This window comes from Geotrypetes seraphini, chromosome 14, assembly GCF_902459505.1.
Source record: "Geotrypetes seraphini chromosome 14, aGeoSer1.1, whole genome shotgun sequence".
NCBI lineage: Eukaryota > Metazoa > Chordata > Amphibia > Gymnophiona > Dermophiidae > Geotrypetes > Geotrypetes seraphini.
In genome coordinates this window covers 33,060,539-33,083,100 of record NC_047097.1, presented here as the reverse complement: position 1 = coordinate 33,083,100, position 22,562 = coordinate 33,060,539, and the positions used below count along the sequence as shown (strand labels likewise).

At 48.9% G+C, this 22,562-nt stretch overlaps 1 protein-coding gene across 1 annotated transcript in view; it reads left to right on the top strand.

The window, feature by feature from the left end:
- CAPG (capping actin protein, gelsolin like) overlaps positions 1–22,562 on the top strand; it is an 81,241-nt gene that overhangs the window by 13,461 nt on the left and 45,218 nt on the right. The window contains exons 2-4 of the mRNA XM_033920992.1: positions 2,062–2,094; positions 12,512–12,684; positions 16,113–16,267. Coding sequence (XP_033776883.1) covers positions 2,075–2,094; positions 12,512–12,684; positions 16,113–16,267 — 348 coding nt within the window. The 5' untranslated portion in view covers positions 2,062–2,074. The remainder of the gene's footprint in view (positions 1–2,061; positions 2,095–12,511; positions 12,685–16,112; positions 16,268–22,562) is intronic.

The following is a 22,562-nucleotide window of genomic DNA, read 5'->3' as shown; positions in this document are numbered from 1 at the left end:
CCACAGAACTTCCTTACGTTTGTATGGAATCTATCCCCTTTCAACTTTAGAGAGTGCCCTCTCGTTCTCCCTGCCTTAGCTACTAAGTCTATTCCCTTCAGTACCTTGAATGTTTCTATCATGTCCCCTCTCAATCTCCTCTGCTCAAGGGAGAAGAGGCCCAGTTTCTCTAATCTTTCGCTGTACGGCAACTCCTCCAGCCCCTTAACCATTTTAGTTGCTCTTCTCTGGATCCTTTCGAGTAGTACCGTGTCCTTCTTAAAGTACCAGTGCTGGACGCAGTACTCCAGGTGAGGGCATACCATGGCCCGGTACAGCAGCATGATAACCTTCTCTGTCTCTTCAGTCCAGCATCTGCCCCTTCCATTCACTGTCTGTCTTTCCCTGCCATCTCTCCTCCTGCCCCCCCCCCACCCCCCAATTTGGTCTAGCATCCATCATCTTCCTTCTGTTCCCCTCATGGTCTGGCATCTCTATCCTTCCCTCCCCCCTGTGGTTTTTAGCATATCTCTCTTCTCATTTCCTCCACTCAGATCTGATCATTCTCTGCTCTCTCTTCCCTTTTCTTCTCTGGTCTTCCTTCTCTATTTTCTGCCTCCATCTAAATTAAATTCTTTCTTACTATTTAGTCCCGTTTCCCTCTTTTCACTGTGTCTACACACAGCTTGTCACCCCTTTCCCTCACCCCTCCATTATCTTACTATTTTCTTCCCCCTTTATTTATCTCCTCCTTCCATCCAGTATGTGTTCTTTCCCCACTTCCATTCAGCATCTGCTCTCCGTTCTCAACTGACATCCATCTGCCTTCTGCTCTCTCTCCCTTCTTCTCACTTCCATCATCTGTCCCCTTCTCTCTCTCTCTCATCTCCTCCATTCCATCATCTGCCCCTTCTCTCTCTCTCTCTCTCTCCCCCCCCCCAACTTCCATCATCTGCCCCCCTTCCCCTCACCTTTGTGGGTCACTTTCTTTCCCCTGAGGGTGGCTCATGTCACAGGGGAAGCTTTGGCCGAGCAGAACCGCTTGATTGACAGTGGAACTTACTTGATTGATGTCGATGCTGGGGCCCGTTGCCGTTTGAAGGGAAAAAAAAAAGGTGGAAAAAAGGAACCTGTAAAGGCGAGAGGAAGGGAAACCTCCAGGACAGCTGCTTTTTGCCCTCCTTCAGCGGCCCAAGAGTTCAGACCAGCAGCGGCAGCTGTGTATGCTTTTAACTTCGGCACAGAGCTGCCCCTAATCAATAGTTTAGCGCGGTTTCATGAGGCAGCCTCGGGGCCTTTGATAGCCGGCCCGCTTCGATGATGCGATGTGGGCCGGCCTAGCAAAGGCCCCGAGGCTGCCTTATGAAACCGCGCTAAACTATTGATTAGGGGCAGCTCTGTGCCGAAGTTAAAAGCATACACAGCTGCCGCTGCTGGTCTGGAGGTGCGGAGACAAGGCAGGAGGCAAACACGGTGGAAGGCAGGAGTCCCGGCGAAGGCAGGAGTCCCGGCACAGCGACTGCAACAGGAAGTTGCAAGTCAGCTGACGCCGGCCTTTCGTTGCGGCGGGGACCGAATCCTTCGCGGACCGGCAAGATTTTGTTTGCGGACCGGCGGTTGAAGAACTGTGCTCTACACTGTGTGCGCTGTGACGAGAAACTTGTGCGCTGCGAGGTGATATTTTGTGCGTCAGCGCACCCCAGCGCAGCTTAGCGGGAACACTGATTCCCATGCTTACTGTGTCAAAGGGTGCCGTGATTAGAACACAGAGCTGGAGTCCCCTGTTCCACCCACTCATCATGTGAACTGCAGCACGCCCAGGTCCTCAAATGTCTGTTGAAAGCTCCTTGGCACAGGTACATTATTTTCTACATTGATGCTCTATAAATATGATGGGTCAAAAGCCCTGCCAGAAAACAAAAATACTTATACTGCTAACAAGTACAAGGAGAGGGAGAGTTTGGGGCTGATCTCTTTAGGATTTCCCTCAGCTTTTCTCTGGGTCCTTAAATATCTGAGCGGAATCCATAGTTGCCTGTCTCTCCACTAACTGTTTGCTATTTGCTTTTCTTTTTCACACAGAATCCACTTCAAAATGTCTGGAGGCTCTAAAAGGTAAGGCTGTAAAACCTTTGAAAGCAAAGACAAATGAATGGCTGGCAATGAGTCCAGCACAGCATGCAGGACTATGTTCATGGAGTTAGCCTCCCCCCGCCTTCCCCAGTACTCCACATTCTCCTAGGACAAGCAGGATGAGTCAGCCACATAAGGGTGTTGTCCCAACAGCTCTCAATTTACAGATAAGCTCTCCAATAGCTCAGAGATTTATATATATATTTTTTTTCTCTGAGCACGTGCAGTGCCCGGGCACCACTGGGCATGCCCGAGCCCTACCCATTTCCCCCCTGCTTCCCCCTAATCCCCAGTCTTTAGTTTCCGCCCGTTCCCATCGGTCGGATTTTTCCATAGCTCTCCACTTTTTCTACAATCAAAACTTGTTCTACTTACCATCTTGAAGATGCCAGAAACATCAAAGAAATGTCCGGGATGCAGGAAAAGGATGAGTACACTGGACCCTCACGACCTGTGCATTCGCTGCTTGGGCACAGCGCACGAGGAACAGTGTTGCGTGCACTGCGTCCGTCTGTCTCCACGGGCACGCAAGCTAAGGAAGAGGGCACTAGCGGACTTCTTGAAGAGAAGTGAGACCCGAGAATCTTCCTCCAGCAGCCATCCTCATCGGAGTGTAGCAGCGGGGGATCCACAGACGAATCCGGTGAGGAGCCTCCAGGACGTCCTGGCTCAGTCAACCCCCCCCCCCCCTCGCCTGCAACTGGCCCGGTTGAGAAATCTCTCCCAGAGCTCCTGCATGCTACCGCTAGCCGCCAGCCTCTGCAGGAAGCCGATCGGGGTTCGCCCTCCGGCCCCCCCCCTCCTGAAGTCATCAGGAGCACCATCGGCCTCTGCCCAAGCGGGCACATCGCTGGGGGCACCTCCCGGTCTCGCACTTACCCCCACGTGTGGAGCGGAAGCGACGCAATCTCCCTGCTCCTCCACAGCCTGATCCAGCTTGAAGCCACGCCCCCCAGCAACGAGGGAGCAGCGAATGGAAAGGGAGCCCGGGGAGAAACCAGCCTGCATGCAGCCACGCCTCCCACCAATGGAGGAGCAGCCAGCTACCGGCCTAACACGCCCCCTAGCAACGGAGGAGCCAATCCCCGATCGGCCACGCCTCCCAGCAGCAGAGGATTGCTGCCCAGGTCCACCCCTCCGGCACAACCAGCCAACCAGTAGCCAGACCCGCCTCCCCGAAGAGAGAATTCGTCGGGGAACCCCTCCTAACGTCAGCAGGCTGGGAGATCGCAGGGGCACACCTCCCCGATCAACTCAGGATGCCGGCTCAGCTACAAGCAGCCTGAGAACGGGGCTCAACGAGGCGCGCTGCAGGGCTAAGAATCGGCACTCCCCCCACCAGCACACTCAGCATCGGGATGCTTCCCGATCTCCCCGGGGGGAGTCCTATCACCGCCGCCGCCACCAGCACAGCCGCAGCAGGGGTGACAGAAGGCACAATCACCACTCCCCTGCAGGACACAGATCCAGAGGGAGAGGCAGCAGGCGACCATACAGCACACCATCTCCCTCCAGCCCTTCTGCATCCTCACCACCGACCAAGCGACGCAAGGATTGCACGGAGGGAATGCCCCACCTGGAGCGTCAGACGACCGGCCAGGGGGTTGAGCGTCAGACGACCGGCCAGGGGGTTGACCATCAACAACTGGTCCAGCTTCTGACCCAGCTTCTCGCTCAGCAGGGGACCCCCCAGACACCGCAGCAGCCCAGCACCCAGATGAGCAGCGCCCAAGCTCTACAAGTTAACAGAGCCACTGATATTGACACGGGGGACGAATCCGACGACAGCTTCTTGAGCGCCTACAACTCAGACCGATCCCCTGCGCCATCGCAAACACAGACGACAGTGAAGCCCCCTGCACAAGCACCGGAGGACCTAGCCTATCCCAAGTTCATCCAGAAACTCACTGCCCTCCTTGGGATCCATGTGGGGGGACCACCAGAACCCACGCCAGAGGATGACGGCCTCCTGCAATCCCTGGACTATCCCAAACAGCCAGTAGCGATCCCAGTTCACACGAACCTCCTTGACTGCAGAGACAAGATTTTGCGGACTCCCTCCTCAGGGCCTCCCACATCTAGGAGACTGAGCGTGAAGTACCAGGTCCTCCCGGTCCCGGGATTTGACAGACCGCAGCTGCCACACAACTCCATCGTGGTAGCCTCAGCGCTCAAGAGACACAAGACAGCGCGATCGTCCTCTAACGCTCCGCCTGTGAAGAACCTGAAAACCCTAGATTCCATGGGGAGAAAGACCTTCGAGGGCGCGATTCTTAATGCACGAATCGCCGCGCACCAGTTCCAGATGATGCTGTACCAGGAGGCCATACAAAAAAAGATAAAACAGGCTCTATAGCTCGCCTCCAAGCCGGTACAGGACTCTCTCTCATCCCTCCTCCATGACCAAGGGGAATGCAACAAGCACCTCTTCAAGGCGGTTTTTGACGTCTTCGAGACATCCAGCCGCATCGGGGGAACAACTATCCTAGCACGGCGCTTGGCCTGGATCTGTGCATTGGCGCTCCGCGAGGACCTCCACGAGCCCCTGGCGGATGCTCCATGCACAGGAGAACACCTGTTTGGCGACAAGGTCAAAGAGACAGTCGACAGCATTAAAAACGACTGCACCACCCTTCAAACCCTCGCTTCTGACGGCCTAGAACGTTGGGCCCCTCCACGAAGACAGCAGAGGAATCGCAAGCCCTTCACTGCCAACAGACGCCACTCCGCAACACCACACTGGCAGCAGTCCGGGAACCTACGCTCCCAGCCATAAAGAAACTCCTACGTGGACAAGCGTCGCCCAAGGGACAGGGGCAATCAAAGGCAGACTGCCCCCCCAAAGCAAAAGCAGAACCTTTGACTACCCCCCGAACCAGCAGGGGCCGGTGGGGGGCAGGATCAGATTGTTTGTGAGTGCCTGGTCCAGAATCACCACCGACCAGTGGGTCCTCAACATCATCAAACGGGGATACCGCATACGGTTCGACTCCCGCCCTCCAGAAAAACCACCGCAGCGGGCGGGGCACCCAACTTCAGACGAGTCTGTTCTCCTGCGACTAGCAGAGGACCTGCTTCAGGCAGATGCAATAGAGGCGGTGCCACCAGAGGAGATCAACATGGGGTTTTACTCCAGGTATTTTCTCGTGCCAAAGAAGGACAAAGGCAAACGCCCAATCCTGGACCTCCGTCATCTCAACAAGTGCATACACAAAGAACGCTTCCGGATGCACTCCCTGGGCACAGTCCTGCCCCTGATACAGCCCAACGACTGGCTAGCCTCGCTGGACCTACAGGACGCCTACACTCATGTGCCTATCCATCCAGCTCACAGGACGTATCTTCGCTTCACGATCAAAGAGAGACACTTCCAGTACAAAGCCCTACCCTTTGGACTCTCGACAGCCCCAAGAGTGTTCACAAAGTGCGTGGCCGTGGCAGCAGCACATCTTCGCCTGCAGGGAATATGCGTCCTTCCCAATTCGACGACTGGCTGATAGTGGCCTGCTCACCAGGGGAGGTCCAGGCAGCCCTGACAACCACCATAACCCTCCTCCAAGAACTGGGGTTCCTCATCAACTACAAAAAATCCCACCTGATACCCACCCAGAGGATATCATTCATCGGGGCAGTCATCAATACCACACAGACCAAGGCCTTTCTACCGGACGGACGGATCGACACCTTGACATCCCTGGCCCAGCGCATCTCTGCCAGCAGCTCATCGTCAGCACGCTCCTTTCTGCGTCTCCTGGGCCACATGGCGGCCGCGGTCTTTGTTGTCCAACACACCAAACTACACATGAGACCCCTGCAATGGCACCTCAGACGTCACTGGAACCAGCATACCCAACCACTGACCACCAAGATTCCCATTCGCCGACCCATACACAAGACGCTGCAGTGGTGGATGTCCCGAGAAAATTTAGCGAAGGGGAAACCATTCAGACCACCCCCCCACCAGCTGGTGGTCACCACGGATGCCTCCAAACATGGATGGGGGCACACCTTCTCCATCTTCGCACAGGAGACACATGGTCTGCCCAGGTGTCCTCACTCCATATCAACCTACTGGAGCTCAGGGCCATAGGGAATGCCCTCGAAACCTTCAATCAATGGGTGACAGGCAGGACAGTCCTCATCCAAACAGACAACCAGGTGGCCATGTACTACATCAACAAGCAGGGGGGCACAGGGTTAGCCTCGCTCTGCAAGGAAGCCTACCGCATTTGGGAGTTCGCCATCGCCATTCAGTGCCCCATCCAGGCAACTTACCTCCCGGGGGAGCAGAACGACCTGGCCGACAGTCTCAGCCGCCAGCTGGACCCCTACGAGTGGTCTCTCAACCCAGCGGTGACGAAGAAGATCTTCAGCACCTGGGGCACACCGAGCATCGACCTGTTTGCAACAGAACTGAACACAAAATGCACGATCTTTTGCTCAAAGAGACCGACCCATCGCCATCTCTGTCCCGACGGCCTGTCCCTGAGTTGGAACCATGGACTCTTATACGCCTATCCACCAACACCTCTCATACCCAAAGTCCTGCAGAAGATCCTCCAGGACAGAGCAACGGTGATCATGATTGCCCCGTTCTGGCCCCGGCAACCATGGTTCCCGTTCCTGCAACAGATAGCAGTTCACCCACCTCTCCACCTCCCAATCAGCGCAGATCTCATAACACAGCACGGGAGCGCCACCCTCCACCACAACCTGCGCTCCCTAGCCCTGACCGCATGGATGTTGAGAGGATGAACCTACCACAAGACGTGGAGCACATTCTCATGGCAGCCAGAAGACCTTCAAACAGAAAGTGCTACGGATTGAAATGGAGAAGGTTCCGCCACTGGTGCACAAACACACAGCGAGACCCTTACAACTGCCCCATACCGGACATCCTGCAGTACCTACTGAGCCTATCTCAGATGGGCCTAAAACCTACTTCCATCAAGATCCACCTAAGCGCGATCGCGGCATACCACGCTGGCTTGGACAACTCACCGGTGTCGGGACACCCAGTATTCACAAGATTCATGAAGGGATTGTCCAATCTGCACCCACCGGTCAGACCACCACCGCCCGGATGGGACCTGAACTTGGTGCTGCATCAGCTCACCCTCGATCCCTTCGAACCCTTGGGGGAGGCAGACCCCAGATTCCTGGCTTGGAAAACCCTCTTCCTGACCGCCATTACATCGGCCAGACGTATCAGCGAGATCCAGGCCCTGGTCCATCACCCCCCCTACACACTGCTCCATAAGGACAGGGTGGTGCTCAGAACCCACCCCCGATTCTTGCCGAAGGTGGCGTCAGCGTTCCACATCAACCAGTCTATCATCCTCCCTGCACTCTACATTCACCCACAGGGGGGCTCGCAGCCACTACAGCGACACTCCTTGGATTGTGTGCAGACCCTGACCACCTACATTAACAGGACACAACAGACCAGACAAGCCTCACAACTGTTCGTCTCCTATGACCATAACAGGCCAGGACGGCCGGTCACCAAACGCGCACACTCGCGCTGGATATCCCAGTGCATCTCCTTTACCTACAGAAGAGCGCAGCGTGAACCACCAGTGGGAGCCCATGCCCACCAGCTCAGAGCCGTAGCCACCACTCTGGCTCATCTACACCATACACCAATATAGGACATCTGCAATGCAGCCACTTGGTCCTCCTTGCACACCTTTACCAAGCACTACTGCCTCGACATAGCATTCCATGCCCCGAATGCCTTTGGCCAAACAGTCTTGCAAGCGGCCCTCCCCTCCCGGGAGGGACACCAACCACTACCACTGCCTTGACAAGCACTGATCAAGTAGGGGGGCACAGATACTGATTAAGTGCCAGCCAGTACATGTCTAGACTAGAGGTTCAATATGCAAGTACTAATTGTTACACGCAATTACGAATTGTTACTGTTTACATGCTATTACGAATTGTTACTGTTGACCAGTTGGTTTTTCTCACTGTTCTTTGATGGTTATTGACCAGTTGCACTGTTCGGCGAGTATTATTGCCCAGTTAACACAGCACTTTATTTAAAAAACTGTTTGCACAACTGAGCCTGCTTTGCCTGATTACCCTGCCCGGCTCGGCCTCCACAGCCAGGCGAGGGATGCACAGAGCGCTAAATCGCAGGTCCATTCGGTACATTCCTCAGCTAGGGAGTCACCCATATGTGGCTGACTCATCCTGCTTGTCCTAGGAGAAAGTGTAGTTACTTACCTGTAACGTAGGTTCTCCGTGGACAGCAGGATAGTCAGCCACACAACCCACCCGCCTCCCCATACGGCCGACCCGGCCACAGCTAGGAACATCCTGGGGATTAGGGGGAAGCAGGGGGGAAATGGGTAGGGCTCGGGCATGCCCAGTGGTGCCCGGGCACTGCACGTGCTCAGAGAAAAAAAAAAAAAATCTCTCTGAGCTATTGGAGAGCTTATCCGTAAATTGGGAGCTGTTGGGACAACACCCATATGTGGCTTACTATCCTGCTGTCCACGGAGAACCTACGTTACAGGTAAGTAACTACACTCTCTCTGCTCCTAAGTTACCTACCTTGTGGCTTGAACTGGAATTTTAAGATCAACCAGGATAATGTGTGGGGCATACATATCTCATAAGCTTGAAATGCGTTTAGGCAGGTGTTTTAAAACACCACAGAAAAACATTTGCAAAGTCCAGGAAGGAAGGATAAAATTAAGTGAGGCCTGTAGTTTACCACTGGTGCTTTCCGTGTGCAACCAAGGGTTTCAACATATGAGCAACTGCCTGGCAAATCAAAATGGTGAAATTCTGTCCAGCGTTGTGTAAGGTGCTTTAACACACAGCCAGCCACAGTTTAATCTGTGCACAATGAGCCCTGCTTGCTGTTGAGTAGGCTTACCCAGACATGGCTTTTCAAAAAAACAGCACTTTGTCCGGGCATCTGCGCAAGCGTGGATACAATGTGGTAACTTCACACACATGTGTGTGATGTCATCATGTCACACCTGCACATGCATAGTATGCCCGCCCAACATGGCTCCCGAGCAAAAGAACTGGTTGAGGGAGCGGGACTGGGGCAGAACTGGGCAAGCCTGGGGGTGTGGCCATGGGTGAGTAATCTGGTAACCCTACTATTGAGACCAACCAGTTAAACGTAAATCTGATGCGTCCAGGATAGAGAGCGAAGGAACAGACTTAGAACCCCCCCCCCCCACCAGGAAAGAGGGGCCTCACTTAGAGGAATTTGAGATGAAACTGAGATGAAACAGAAATATCAAAAGTGAAATCAGAAGTACTTGGCCAAATTATTCAGTCAAATAAACCACTTTCAAAGTTTCCGTAAAGCCAGACTGCCTATGCACTAACATATTCAGAGGACAGAGAGACCCAGCCATACCAGAGAAAGAATACATTTATTTCCAAGCACCAAACTATAACCAGTATCTAAGGCAGACATGGGCAATTCCAGTCCTCCAGGGCCAGAATCCAATCGGGTTTTCAGGATTTCCCCAATGAATATGCATTAAAGCAGTGCATGCAAATAGATCTCATGCATATTCATTGAGGAAATCCTGAAAACCCGATTAGATTCCGGCCCTCGAGGACCAGAGTTACCCATGTCTGATCTAAGGGAAGTCTGCAACAGCCATTTCAGGGTCTCTAAATTCCCATCATCATAGCAATATGGGAAAGTGTTTTATTTTTGTCAATGCTGGGAGACAGAACTAGCCAAAACCCAAATCCTCTGTCTTGAACACAAAAGTTCACAGTTAGTTTATATAATGTTACAAATCTGTGATTTCCATCTGTACACATGGTTTGTAGTAATGTTAGACTTAATTACCTCGCCTACTGCCTATTATAACTAATGAGTGGCATTCTCTGGCACCACCTATTCTGGGAGAGAGTAAATTTGCTGCCTCTGACATACAATGATAAATCACTAGCTTCAGCAAAAACCATTGCACCTGTTCTGTTCAGACCCTTCCCCTTTTGTAGGTTAGCAATGGTCTTCAGAGAGAATACTGAATGCTGTCCTCTGTACTATTCATAAAAGTAGAAAACATATGAGTAAGTTTATCATTTCTTTCAAGAGCCAGGAACACATAGCAGCAGTTGTGAGCAACTAGTTACAGATTATGGAGATCTGATCGTCATTTTTTGCTTTTGGTTCATTTTATCATTAATCAGAAATTACTTCAGTTCTGCCTCTTGTATATCTGTACCTCCCTGGTTATTTGCAATCTCTCACAGTCTCTATACATCCTGGGTATTTTGTGCACCCTTGTTTTTTACACTTGCACCCTCACTCTGTGTCTCTCTGGCAGTCTCTTTACCCCACTCTTTCACCACACTCCCTCATTCCTTCTCTCTGTGCCTCTTTGGCAGTGTCTGTACATCCCAGCTTCTCTGCACACCCTTCTTCATAAGAACATAAGAATTGCTGCTGCTGGGTCAGACCAGTGGTCCATCGTGCCCAGCAGTCCGCTCACGCGGCGGTCCCCAGGTCAAAGACCAGTGCTCTAAATGAGTCCAGCCTCACCTGCGTACGTTCCAGTTTAGCAGGAACTTGTCCAACTTTGTCTTGAATCCCTGGAGGGTGTTTTCCCCTATAACAGACTCCAGAAGAGCGTTCCAGTTTTCTACTACTCTCTGGGTGAAGAAGACCTTCCTTACATTTGTATGAAATCTATCCCCTTTCAACTTTAGAGAGTGCCCTCTCGTTCTCCCTACCTTGGAGAGGGTGAACAATCTGTCTTTATCTGCTAAGTCTATTCCCTTCAGTATTTTGAATGTTTCGATCATGTCTCCTCTCAGTCTCCTCTTTTCAAGGGAGAAGAGGCCCAATTTCTCCAATCTCTCACTGTACTGCAACTTCTCCAGCCCCTTAACCATTTTAGTTGCTCTTCTCTGGATCCTTTCGAGTAGTACTGTGTCCTTCTTCATGTATGGTGACCAATGCTGGACGCAGTACTCCAGGTGAGGGCGCACCATGGTCCGGTACAGCAGCATAATAGCTTTCTCCGATCTGTTCGTAATCCCCTTCTTTATCATTCCTAGCATTCTGATCGCCCTCTTCGCCACCATTACACATTGCGTGCACAGCTTCATTGACTTGTCGATCAGAACTCCCAAGTCTCTTTCCTGGGAGGTCTCTCTAAGTACCGCCCCAGACATCCTGTATTCGTGCATGAGATTTTTGTTACCGACATGCATCACTTTACACTTATCCACGTTGAACCTCATTTACCATGTCAATGCCCATTTCTCGAGCTGCATTATGTCAAATTGCAGATCTTCGCAATCCCCCTGTATCTTCACTACTCTGAATAACTTTGTATCATCCGCAAATTTAATCACCTCACTCGTCGTACCAATGTCTAGATTGTTTATAAAGATGTTAAAGAGCACAGGTCCAAGCATCGAGCCCTGTGGCACCCCGCTGGTGACATTCTTCCAGTCTGAGCATTGTCCATTTACCCCCACTCTCTGTTTTCTATGCTCCAGCCAGTTTTTAATCCACGTGAGTATTTCACCCTCGATTCCATGGCTCGCAGTTTTCCGAAGTAGTCATTCATGTGGAATCTTGTTGAACGCCTTCTGAAAATCTAGATATACAATGTCGACCAGGTCACCCTTCTCTATCTGCCTTCTTACTCCCTCGAAGAAGTGCAGCAAGTTCGTCAAACAAGATCTGCCTTTGCTGAAACCATGTTGGCTGGTCCTCATCAGACCGTGTCCATCAAGGTGATCAATGATGCGGTCCTTTATCAGCGCCTCTACCATCTTTCCCTTACCGAGGTCAGACTCACTGGTCTGTAGTTTCCCGGATCTCCCCTTAAACCTTTTTTTAAGATCAACGTAACATTCGCCACCTTCCAGTCTTCCAGAATCTTTCCTGATTTAATCGATAGTCTCTGTACCTCCCTGCTTCTCTACATGCCCTCCCTCCCTCTGTGTCTCTCTTGTAGTCTCTTTACATTCTTGCTTCTCTGCACTCTGGGGCTCATAATCAAAATTTCCAGATGTCCAAAAACTTGCCTAAGATGACATTTGGAGATCCTAATAACTGGGACATCCAAGTGCCAATTTTCAAAAGCAGCTTTCTGGACATCCAGCAGAACTTTTAAGCCACTGTGCATCCAGAGCTCAAAGGGGCGTGTTGGGAGGCACACTATCGAAAATGCCCCTCCATCTCTTTACCCCCTGCTTCTCTTTAATCCCTCCTTCCTTTCTCTGTATCTCCATGCTTCTCTGAACTACCTTCCTCCCTCTGTATCTCTCTGGCTGTCTCTTTATCTACCTCTGCCTCTCTCTCTGGTAGTCTGTTCCTTCTTGCTTCTCTGCATTCCCTCTTTCTGGCAATCTCTATATATCTTTGCTTAGCTGTGTTCTCTTCTTCTCTTAGTGGGCCACAGTTTGACCCTTGCGTGCAGCAGCCTGGGCTGCACATCTTTCGAGTGGAGAACATGAAGCTGGTGCTGGTTCCCAAGGAGCAGAGGGGAACCTTCTTCTCAGGAGACTCCTACCTGCTCCTGCACAATGCTGCCAATGGAAAATCCAACCTGCACATGTGGATAGGTGAGTGAAATACAGCCAGTACAGACACACAGTATAGATACAGGATAAAACCACCCAGGAGGCCAATAGCCCAGCAGGGCCACTCTCCCACACTCCCTCTGATCTACGGCTAATGCTCCTGGACTGCTGAAGCCATTGCACCCATTATAATGCCGTGATAGCATACTCTCTCATTATGGACACCTCAGTCCTAACACTTGCCCCCTCTTCTACAAAGAGATTTAAAGGGCTTCAGGGCTGTTGCCATACAGCAGTCGCTAGCGTGGCTTTGTAGAAGAGGGGTTAGTCTAGTACAAGACTGGCGTATGCCTGTCTAAACTCCTTTATCCCCCACTGTAATACCAACTTCCGCTCCTGTTATAGTTTCCCTCTCTTAAGTCTGCTGTATCTCTGTTCCTGTTTTCATTAAACTTTAATTTAAAATCTCTGACACTATTGTAACCCTCTGATGTAAGTCTGCTTCCCTTCAGCTTTGCTCACCCTCCATGGCATGTGGGTATGAGACTGACCTCTCTGCTGTCTCTGAGATAGTGAGAGATGTGGGCAGAGAGTGGAAACAGGCTGCCATCTCCTAAAGACACTTCATAGCTATAGCTTGGGGCACTGCACACACCTTTAATTAGATAATGAGTAATATCACTCATCTGCTGCCAGTCTCTGCCACAAAACAGGTAATTACAGCTTTCCAGGCAATTCATCATGTCTCATATCTCCGTATAACTAGTGTATTTAGTTTTGCCAAGGATATAGACATCTCTCTGCCTTGCACAGTGCAGGGCCCTTGGCTGCTGACCACTAGACAGTATATTGTAGGCTGGTATCTTAAGTTATAACTGCTCAGCTTGCTGAAATAGGGTTCAGAGGGGTCAAATAGCTAGCGAGGAAAAAAAGAGGGAGAGAGACACATTGGTATAAGGGAGTAAGAGAGGGAGAAGCTGGACACAGGGGATATATATACAAAAAGAGGAGAGATGGTGAGCATGGATGGGAGCATAGGGACAGGGACACAAAGGAGAATGCTGCATGGGAGTGGTAAATAGAAAAAGAAGGACAGGGGAGCCCGATACCTACCCTGAGGGATATTGGAGGTGACTCTTATTGCTGCTCCTGAGCCTCCTGCAGCAGCGGTTCCTTTTTTCTTCAGCTTAACCGGCAGGCACTGATTGAGACGAACCCCTGACGTCATCGGGTCCGTCTCCAACTGCTTAAATTGAAGCCGCTGCCGTTGCCAACTCGGGAGCCCAAAATTAATCTGACTGAATTTTTGGAAGATACCCAGGATGTGATTCAGAGTCAGTCCACCCTGGTGATAACATGCATGAGTGAGATAGATAAGATGTTAATAATGAAACTTTATTTTAAAAATAGGTTAACAAAATTTTGTGGAGACTTGCTTAGAATTTTTCCGGATGTCTCTAGAGCTACTCAATTAAGGAGGAAAGTGGTAGCTGCGGCCCTGCGTCTCCGCGGCCTGCAGGTGTTTCCCTACCTCAACTACTGGTTGATCAAAGTGTACTCTCGCCACGAAGTTCTGCGAGTGACGAATCAAACCATGTTGCTCCTTCAGAGTCTCGGCTTCAAGGTGAACTTTCCCAAGTCTCACCTCTGCTCATCCCAGTATCTCGAGTTCATCGGAGCGGTCCTGGACACGGTTCGTCTCCGTTCCTTCTTGCCTCGGCCTCGTCAGGAGGCCCTTGTCCGTTTGTGCCAGAGGGTGACCTGTCTGTCCTCGAAACCGTCTCGGCTTATGATGGTCCTCCTAGGTCACATGGCCTCAACAGTTCACGTGACTCCTTTTGCCAGACTTCACCTCCGTATTCCTCAATGGACTCTGGCGTCCCAATGAAACCAGGACCGGGATCCTGTCTCTCGACTCATTGTCGTGACTCCTTTGTTGTGACGGTCTCTCCGTTGGTGGATGCTCTCTTCCAATCTTTCCAGAGGTTTTCTATTTCATGCTCCTCCGCAGAAGGTCCTCACGACGGACTTATCAGCCTATGCTTGGGGGGCTCATCTGGACGGTTTGCGCACTCCAGTGACGACCGGCTTTGTCACATCAATCTGCTGGAGCTTCGAGTGATTTTCCTCGCTCTGAAAGCTTTTTGTCACCTGCTACGCGACCGAGTGGTGCTGGTTCGCACGGACAACCAGGTCTCCATGTATTATTTCAACAAACAAAGTGATTACCACAGCCTGGCTTTTGATAGCCTGACACACAGGGCCGGCCACTCTGAAACCGCCGTTAAAACCCTGTGGGTCTCTGTGGTGCCGGTAAATTGTCCAGTTTGAAAACAGCGATCAATATTGAAATAATTTCACATGCAAATGAGTTTCACAGAGGTCCTCATCCGATCAGTCATTGGAGAAAGCGACTGACACATGTGCAGTCAGCAGGGGAAGTCCGAACTGTGCAGTTAGGGAAGCTCCAAAGTAGCCTCCTGCTGTTCAGCTGTTCGGGGCAGGAAGAGTAGGGTTGTGTTTTTTTTTTGGGGGGGGGGTTAATGGGCACATGTGTTACACATGCACATCATCTGTGATCATAAAAAAAAAAAAATTGTGCTGGGACCTCTCCCCCACACGAACTAAAAAAACCAAACTATGGAATGACCAATCTCCATAGATTCATTTAGAACAATCTTTTTCTAAATTTAAGACAATTCAGAAATTTGGCCTTTGGAGATGGATGGTATGAAGATGGCCTGCTGGACTGATTTGTTTGCAGACCTGTTCGAATGTTGCCTTTATCTCTGATATGAATTCAGACACTTTTTCTTGTCTTTAAATGGATTTCTTTTGTAAGTTGTAAGTATTTTAGAATTGTAAACCACCAAGATCTGCTTGTCAGAATATAGCAAATTCAAGTTAAACATAAATATAAACAAATTACAGTGGTACCTCGGAATCAGAACGCCCCAGAACTCGAATGACTTGGAATCCAAACTTTTTTTAGTAAATTTTGGGCGCCTTTTATCAAGGTGGGCTACAGGGATTAGCGCGTCAGACATTTCATCACGTGCTAACCCCCGCGGCAGCCTAAAATCCTACCGCGCCTTTGTAAAAGGACCCTTTTGTCTTGGAATCTGAACTCTGCTTTGGAATCTGAACGCCCTGCATATTGTATGTGTGTGCCCCAGAATCTGAATGCGGCTTTGGAATATTTGTTAATATGTTACCTTAAAATCCAGTGTATTTCCTGTTAAAATTTGAGTTTGTGGGACCCAAGAATGGATTAATCCAGTTTCTATTATTTTCAGTGAGAAAAATTTTCTTGGAACTCAAACGCTTTGGAACTTGAACGGGGTTCTGGAACGGATTAAGTTTGGATTCCAAGGTATCACTGTAGTACTTTGGGGAAGCTCCCTCTGCACATTAGTAGCTAGGGTCAGCTTTCCATTGAGCTAAGTTATATATTTACTCTCTCTCTGTAGGGAAGGACACTTCGGTGGATGAGCAGGGAGCCTGTGCTATGTTCTGTACACAGCTGGACACATCTCTCGGAGACCGACCAGTGCAGCACAGGGAGTCCCAGGAACATGAGTCAGAGCAGTTCATGAGTTACTTTCCCCAAGGCATCAAATACAAGGTAATGGGGAGAAGAGTCAGGATGTGTACATCTCTTGTTTCCTTTCTCATCCTGAGGCTGCTGCACCCTTATGTCTGGCTTCATCTTTCTCATATAACAAAAGCGCACTATAATTTGGCATTGGAATTTAATACAGTGGGTTTTTTTCTCTGCGCTATTTTTTTTACTGCCCGTTTTATATAAGCTAATTATATGCAAAAGGCAGCACAAAGAAAGGTTAGGTTCTTAGAATATAATTGCCATACTGGGACAGATCAAAGGTCCGTCAAGCCCAGTGTCCTGTTTCCAGCTGTGGCCAACCCGGGATCTAAGTACCTAGCTAGATCCCAAGTAGTAAAAAGCACAGTTACTTACCATAACAGTTGTTATCCAGGGACAGCAGGCAGATATTCTCAACAGGTGGGTGACGTCACCGATGGAGCCCCGCAGCGGACAGCCTCGCAAGCAGACTTGCTTGAAGATTTTTGTAAGAGCTTACGAGTGCTGCACTGCGCATGCGCGAGTGCTTTCCCGCTTGAGTCAGGGCACGTGTCTCCTGTGAGGTACCTCAGTTCAGATAACTAGCTAAGAAGCCAACCAGGGAAGGAGGGTGGGTTGTGAGAATATCTGCCTGCTGTCCCTGGATAACAACTGTTATGGTAAGTAACTGTGCTTTATCCCAGGACAAGCAGGCAGCATATTCTCAACAGGTGGGGTGACTTCCAAGCTAAGCATAATGGGATGGAGGGAGAGTTGGCAAGTTAAGAAAAGAGATTTTGTAAAACAGACTGGCCAAAATGGCCATCCCTTCTGGAGAAAGTATCCAGACAGTAATGAGAGGTGAAAGTATGAACCGAGGACCAAGTGGCAGCCTTGCAGATGTCCTCAATAGGAGTTGATCTGAGGAAAGCTACAGACGCCGCCATTGCTCTAACTCTGTGGCCCGTGACTCGACCCTGCAGAGGAAGACCAGCCTTAGCATAGCAGAAAGAGATGATAGCAGTCATCCAGTTGGATATGGTTCGCTTCGAGACAGGATGCCCCAACTTATTTGGATCGAAGGAGATGAAAAGTTGTGGGGCTGTTCTGTGAGGTTGAATGCATTGCAAGTAGAAAGCCAAGGCACACTTACAGTTCAAAGTATGGAGCGCCACTTCTCCAGGGTGAGAATGAGGTTTTGGAAAAAATACTGGAAGAATAATAGATTGATTGATGTGAAATTCTGAAACTTTAGGCAAGAATTTTGGATGAGTACGGAGGACCACTTTGTCATGGTAGAAAACTGTGAAAGGTGGATCAGCAACCAAGGCTTGTAACTCATTGACTCTTCGAGCAGATGTAAGGGCAATCAGAAAAACCACTTTCCAAGTAAGATACTTGAGATGAGCCTTATCAATTGGTTCAAATGGAGGCTTCATCAATTGAGCCAGGATGACATTGAGATTCCAGACCACTGGAGGTGGTTTGAGTGGTGGATTTACATTAAAAAGTCCTTTCATGAAGCGGGAAACCACAAGATGTGCAGACAGGGGTTTCCCATCAAGAGACTGATGGAAAGCAGCAATCGCATTGAGATAGACTCGGATAGATGTAGACTGGAGGCCAGATTGTGATAAGTGCAGTAAATAATCCAAAACAGAAGCCAAGGAGGTAGACATTGGCTCCATTTGGCGAGTAGAACACCAAGCAGAAAATCTAATCCATATCTGACCGTAACACTGCCTATCAGAATCATGGTGGCATGTTCTGTCTTGAGTTTGACAAGAGTCTTGAGTAATGTTCCCTCTAATTTTTCATAGGCTGTATGCGCAAAAAATTTCATCTGTGCGCATTTTAAAGAAAAACTAAATTTGTGTGCGCTATAAAAATGATTGCCAGAGGGCCCGGAGTTCAGTTATGGGCAGGTCTTTGAGTTTAGTCTGAATTAACAAAAACACAATATAATTTTAGTTACACTTTATGTTAGTTACACTTTATGTAACATAAAGTCTCATTTCAATAAACATAAATTATGTTTCATTGAGCGCTACCTATAAATAAGGTATCATTGTACTTTATACTTAAAATTTAGAAAATAACAGCAATTTAGTTTTCAATGTTTTTCCCTGCGATCTTTCATATTTATCCAGTCCAAATAAATTCTGTCAAGATCTGTTGAGCCTCCATCTTGAAGGTGACTCTTAACACGCATCAGCATTTCCAAATGCTCTAAATGTAAATGATTCCTTTGTTTAGTCTTCAAATTGTTCATTAGACTAAAACCACGCTCACAATCTGAACTAGATGCTAAGAATGTGGCACCAATGTCCATCAATTTTGCTAAATCTGCAAATTGATCATTCTGAAATGCAAATTTCGTCATATCTGGAAAGCTGTTTATCAGATTGCTTTTGATTTTTTCTGCAACAAGGAATTTAAAGTCATTGTATTGCTGAATAATAACACTTTCCTCCAGAAGAAATTGTTTATACTTTAAACCAGGGGTGCCCACACTTTTTGGGCTTGTGAGCTACTTTTAAAATGACCAAGTCAAAATGATCTACCAACAATAAAATGAAAAAAAACCACAAAGCACACTGTACGCTGAGAAAATATTAATTATCATTCCTTTTCCGGGGTTTTTTCAAAGAGGTCAAGGCAGATGACTCTATGCACTGTCACCTCAGTAACAACTATACAAAAATAGACAAATATACGCCCCTCCCTTTTTACTAAACCACAATAGCAGTTTTTAGCGCAGGGAGCTGCACTGAATGCCCAGCACTGCTCTCGACGCTCATAGGCTCCCTGCGCTAAAAACCGCTATTGCGCTTTAGTAAAAGGGGGCCATAGTGCAAAATATAGACAGCAGATATAAATTCAGACACATTTTGATCACTAAATTTAAAATAAAATAATTTTTCCTACCTTGTTGTCTGGTGATTTCATGAGTCTCTGGTTGCACTTTCTTCTTCTGACTGTGCATCCAATCTTTCTACCCTTCTTTCAGCCTGTATGGTTCCTCTCCTTCAGACCTCTTTCCCTTCCCCAACTTTTTCTTCCTCTCTCCCTTCTCTTTCTTTCTCCCTGCCTCCCTTTCTTTTTTTCTCTCTTCATGCCCCCTTTCTTTTTTTCTGTTTCCCTTCTTTCCTTCTGTCTCCCTGCCTGCCCCCTTCCTTTCTTTCTCCCTGCTCTCCCCCAAACCACTGCCGCTAAGCAAGGACAGGGCACAGGGCAGGCAGGCAGGCCTAGTGACAGGCAGGCCCCATACCCCTCTCGTACCCTAAACCATCCCCCATACCCCCCAGTACCTTAAATCATCCCCCAACGTACCCCCCAGTACCTTTTTTAATCATACCCCCTGTACTTTTTAAAATCCTTCCCTCCCTAGATGGCTAACCTGGTATTTTAAACATCTCCCCACCCTCAGTACCTTTTAAAATCCCTTCCTCCCTCCCTAGATGACTATCCTGGTATTTTAAACATCCCCTCACCCCCCGGTACCTTGATGCAATCCTGGAGGTCCAGCGCTGCATCGGCAGCCTTCCCTGCTGGACAGCCACCCAAGTCCTCATCTGCCGCGGCAGTAATAGGCAGGTGTGAGCCCCGAGCGTGCCTGCCAGGTCTTGTGCCGCCCGAATGTTGTCAGCTCAGAAGGCTCCCCCATCTGCACCGGAAGTGAAATCCAGACGCGAGCCCCGAGCAAGTCTGCCTGGTCCCGCGCCGCCACTCGAATGGTGCCGTCAACTCCCACGAGAACCAACAGCATCATTTGGGTGGTGGCACAGGACCAGGCAGGCGCGATCCCTGAGCGCGGACCGGGGTAAGGAAGGGCAGGAAGACCCGGACCTGGCTGGCTGTCCACTCCTCTAAGCTGTGCACCCGGAGCGGACCGCCCACCCCCCCTTGGTACACCACCGACCTTCATCCCGCACTGCCAGCACTCTGATTGGCTGGCGTTCTTCAAGAGGCGGGCCAGTCAGGAGGGGAAAAAAGAGAAGGGAAGAAGGGAACCCGCTCTGCGATTGACTGGCGTCGCCTGAGCGAGCGACCTGTCGATCGCGATTGACGTTTTGGGCACCCCTGCTTTAAACAAAGAGATCTGATATGTCCATTTCCGAAGTCAAAGTCGCATTGTGATATTGCTGTACAGTCAAAAGCAGACCATTCCTCAACTTCATTTTCAGGAAATCTTTCACCCAGATGCAAACATAGGATGTTGATGAAGGTTAATATGGAATTAGAATCCACTGAAACTTTTTCTCCAGACCTCATCCTGTTGTCAAGAAGATTGTTAACTTTATCACTCCACTTAACCTTGTCGCCTAAGTATTGCATTCGAAGTTTGTTCAATTTACCCTGTGCAAGATGATAAGCTTCCAATGGTGTCAAACCACGTTTTTGAAATCCATGGTTAAGGAACCAGTTCTGATAAGACATCATTCAAAACTTCAAGTATAATATGAAATTGTTCACTGTTCAGCTTCTTATAGCAGTACTTTGCAATAGGATCATTATCTTTGTCTTCTTCAAAATATTTTAACAGGGGATCATAATTTTGAATAATTGCTTTAAGTGCAAAGTGTCTAGATAACCAGTGCACTTCATTCAGAGGTCTGAAAGCAATTGATTCACATTCAGATGCATCTGCTATTTCTTGAAATTTGCATCGTTTAGTAGAAGACCAACAGAACACCGTATACACAGTTCTCATTATAGTTTCTAGTTCTTTCATCAATTTTACTTCTTTCCATGAATCAGAAAGTCCCAAATCTTCCCGATGTGCAACACAATGTTGCTGCACTAAATGTGGAATGTCTTTTCTCAGCAGTGCTGCAACACCATCTATTTTGCCCAACATAACAGAGGCACCATCAGAGGTGAACATAACCATTTTATTCAGGTCAAGTTCATGTTTCCTATAGAATTCCCTAATTGCTGTTACTATTGATGTAGCATCACATGCTTCCAACTGTAGCATCCCACCAAATGATGTCCTATACTCATTTGAATTGACTGGCTGATACTTAAAGTAGAGTATTAAAGTACTTGTTGACAGAAATGTCTATGCTTTCATCAACAGTTAACATATGATATGTTGCTAATTTAATGTCTTTCTACTGAATAGGGAGATAAGATAAAGAATTCTGTGACTCTATTACTCTCTACTTATGTTTTCACAGTTGTCATATATTAATATCGTATTGTTTATAAATTATGTTGTTTATAAAAAATATATTTTTTAATATTATGGTGAAGTGCTCAGTCCATGTTACCCAAAATATAGTGAAGTCACTGCAATGAGGATAACGAGGGGACCATCATCGCTTTCACCTGTCCCCAAGCCTCCTAGATAACTTAAAACATATTCAGATATATTGATAGTACTTATCTGAATGAGGAGGTAGTTGATTGTATTCTCGATAATTCTCATTGGTGACTGTGTATTAATAAATCAAAGTGCTCTTTAAAATCCAGAAACCATTCTTTCATTCATCCGATTCCTATCCCCCCGACTCGAGTTTCACCTCTTCATCAGGGAGGGACACTAGAAATGAAATTAAACCTCATTTTCTTTAGCACTCTCCAGACCAGTAGAGGTTAACTTTACGAATGGGTATATATCTAATCATGACCAGCAGGTGGAGACTGAAAACAAAACTTTGGGACAGTATATCCTAGCCCCTCCTCTCTATTTCCCTCAGTCTTCTTTCAGTCTCCAGCAGGTGTTGAGTGATCTGTACCCATCTCCCTTGGTAGGGCTGTTGGAATTTGTTTAGGGGGTTTATTGTCCCTGTTTTTAGCCGGACGGAGCTTGGGCGGACTCTGTTTGGGGGTTCGTCCGACCTCGGGGGTGTCAAACCCGGCGGGTCACGAGCGGGGTCCCTCCCCCCACTTCCTCCACCTCCCCACATTTTTTTAGAGGAGCCTCAGCAGTATCCCTTGCCCCCTAAATCAAGCAAGGCATATTGCTTTGAGAGCCTGTGGAGTCTGTTCTGTAAAAAAAAAAAAAAAAAATCCTGAGGTAGTGCTGGTCTGGAGGGTTGTATCCCTTTAAGAAAACTGTATTTTACTGTATTTTTTCAACTAACCGGCACTTTTTTGCAGCTAGGTGGCGTTTGGAGCAATGAGCACTTCTAAAGGGAAAAAGTGCTCATTGTGCTCCAGACGCGAGGCACTCGCGGCCGGCCTGTGCAAGCGGTGTTCAGGCCGGTGCGGTGGAGGAGCTCCGTCGGCAGCGGCTGCAGGCGCCCAGAGCTCCCCGCCGATGGTGCCTCGCGAGTCGGCAGGGAACGGTGGGGAAGCCCGGTCTTCTCCGTCCGCCCACGGAGGGAAT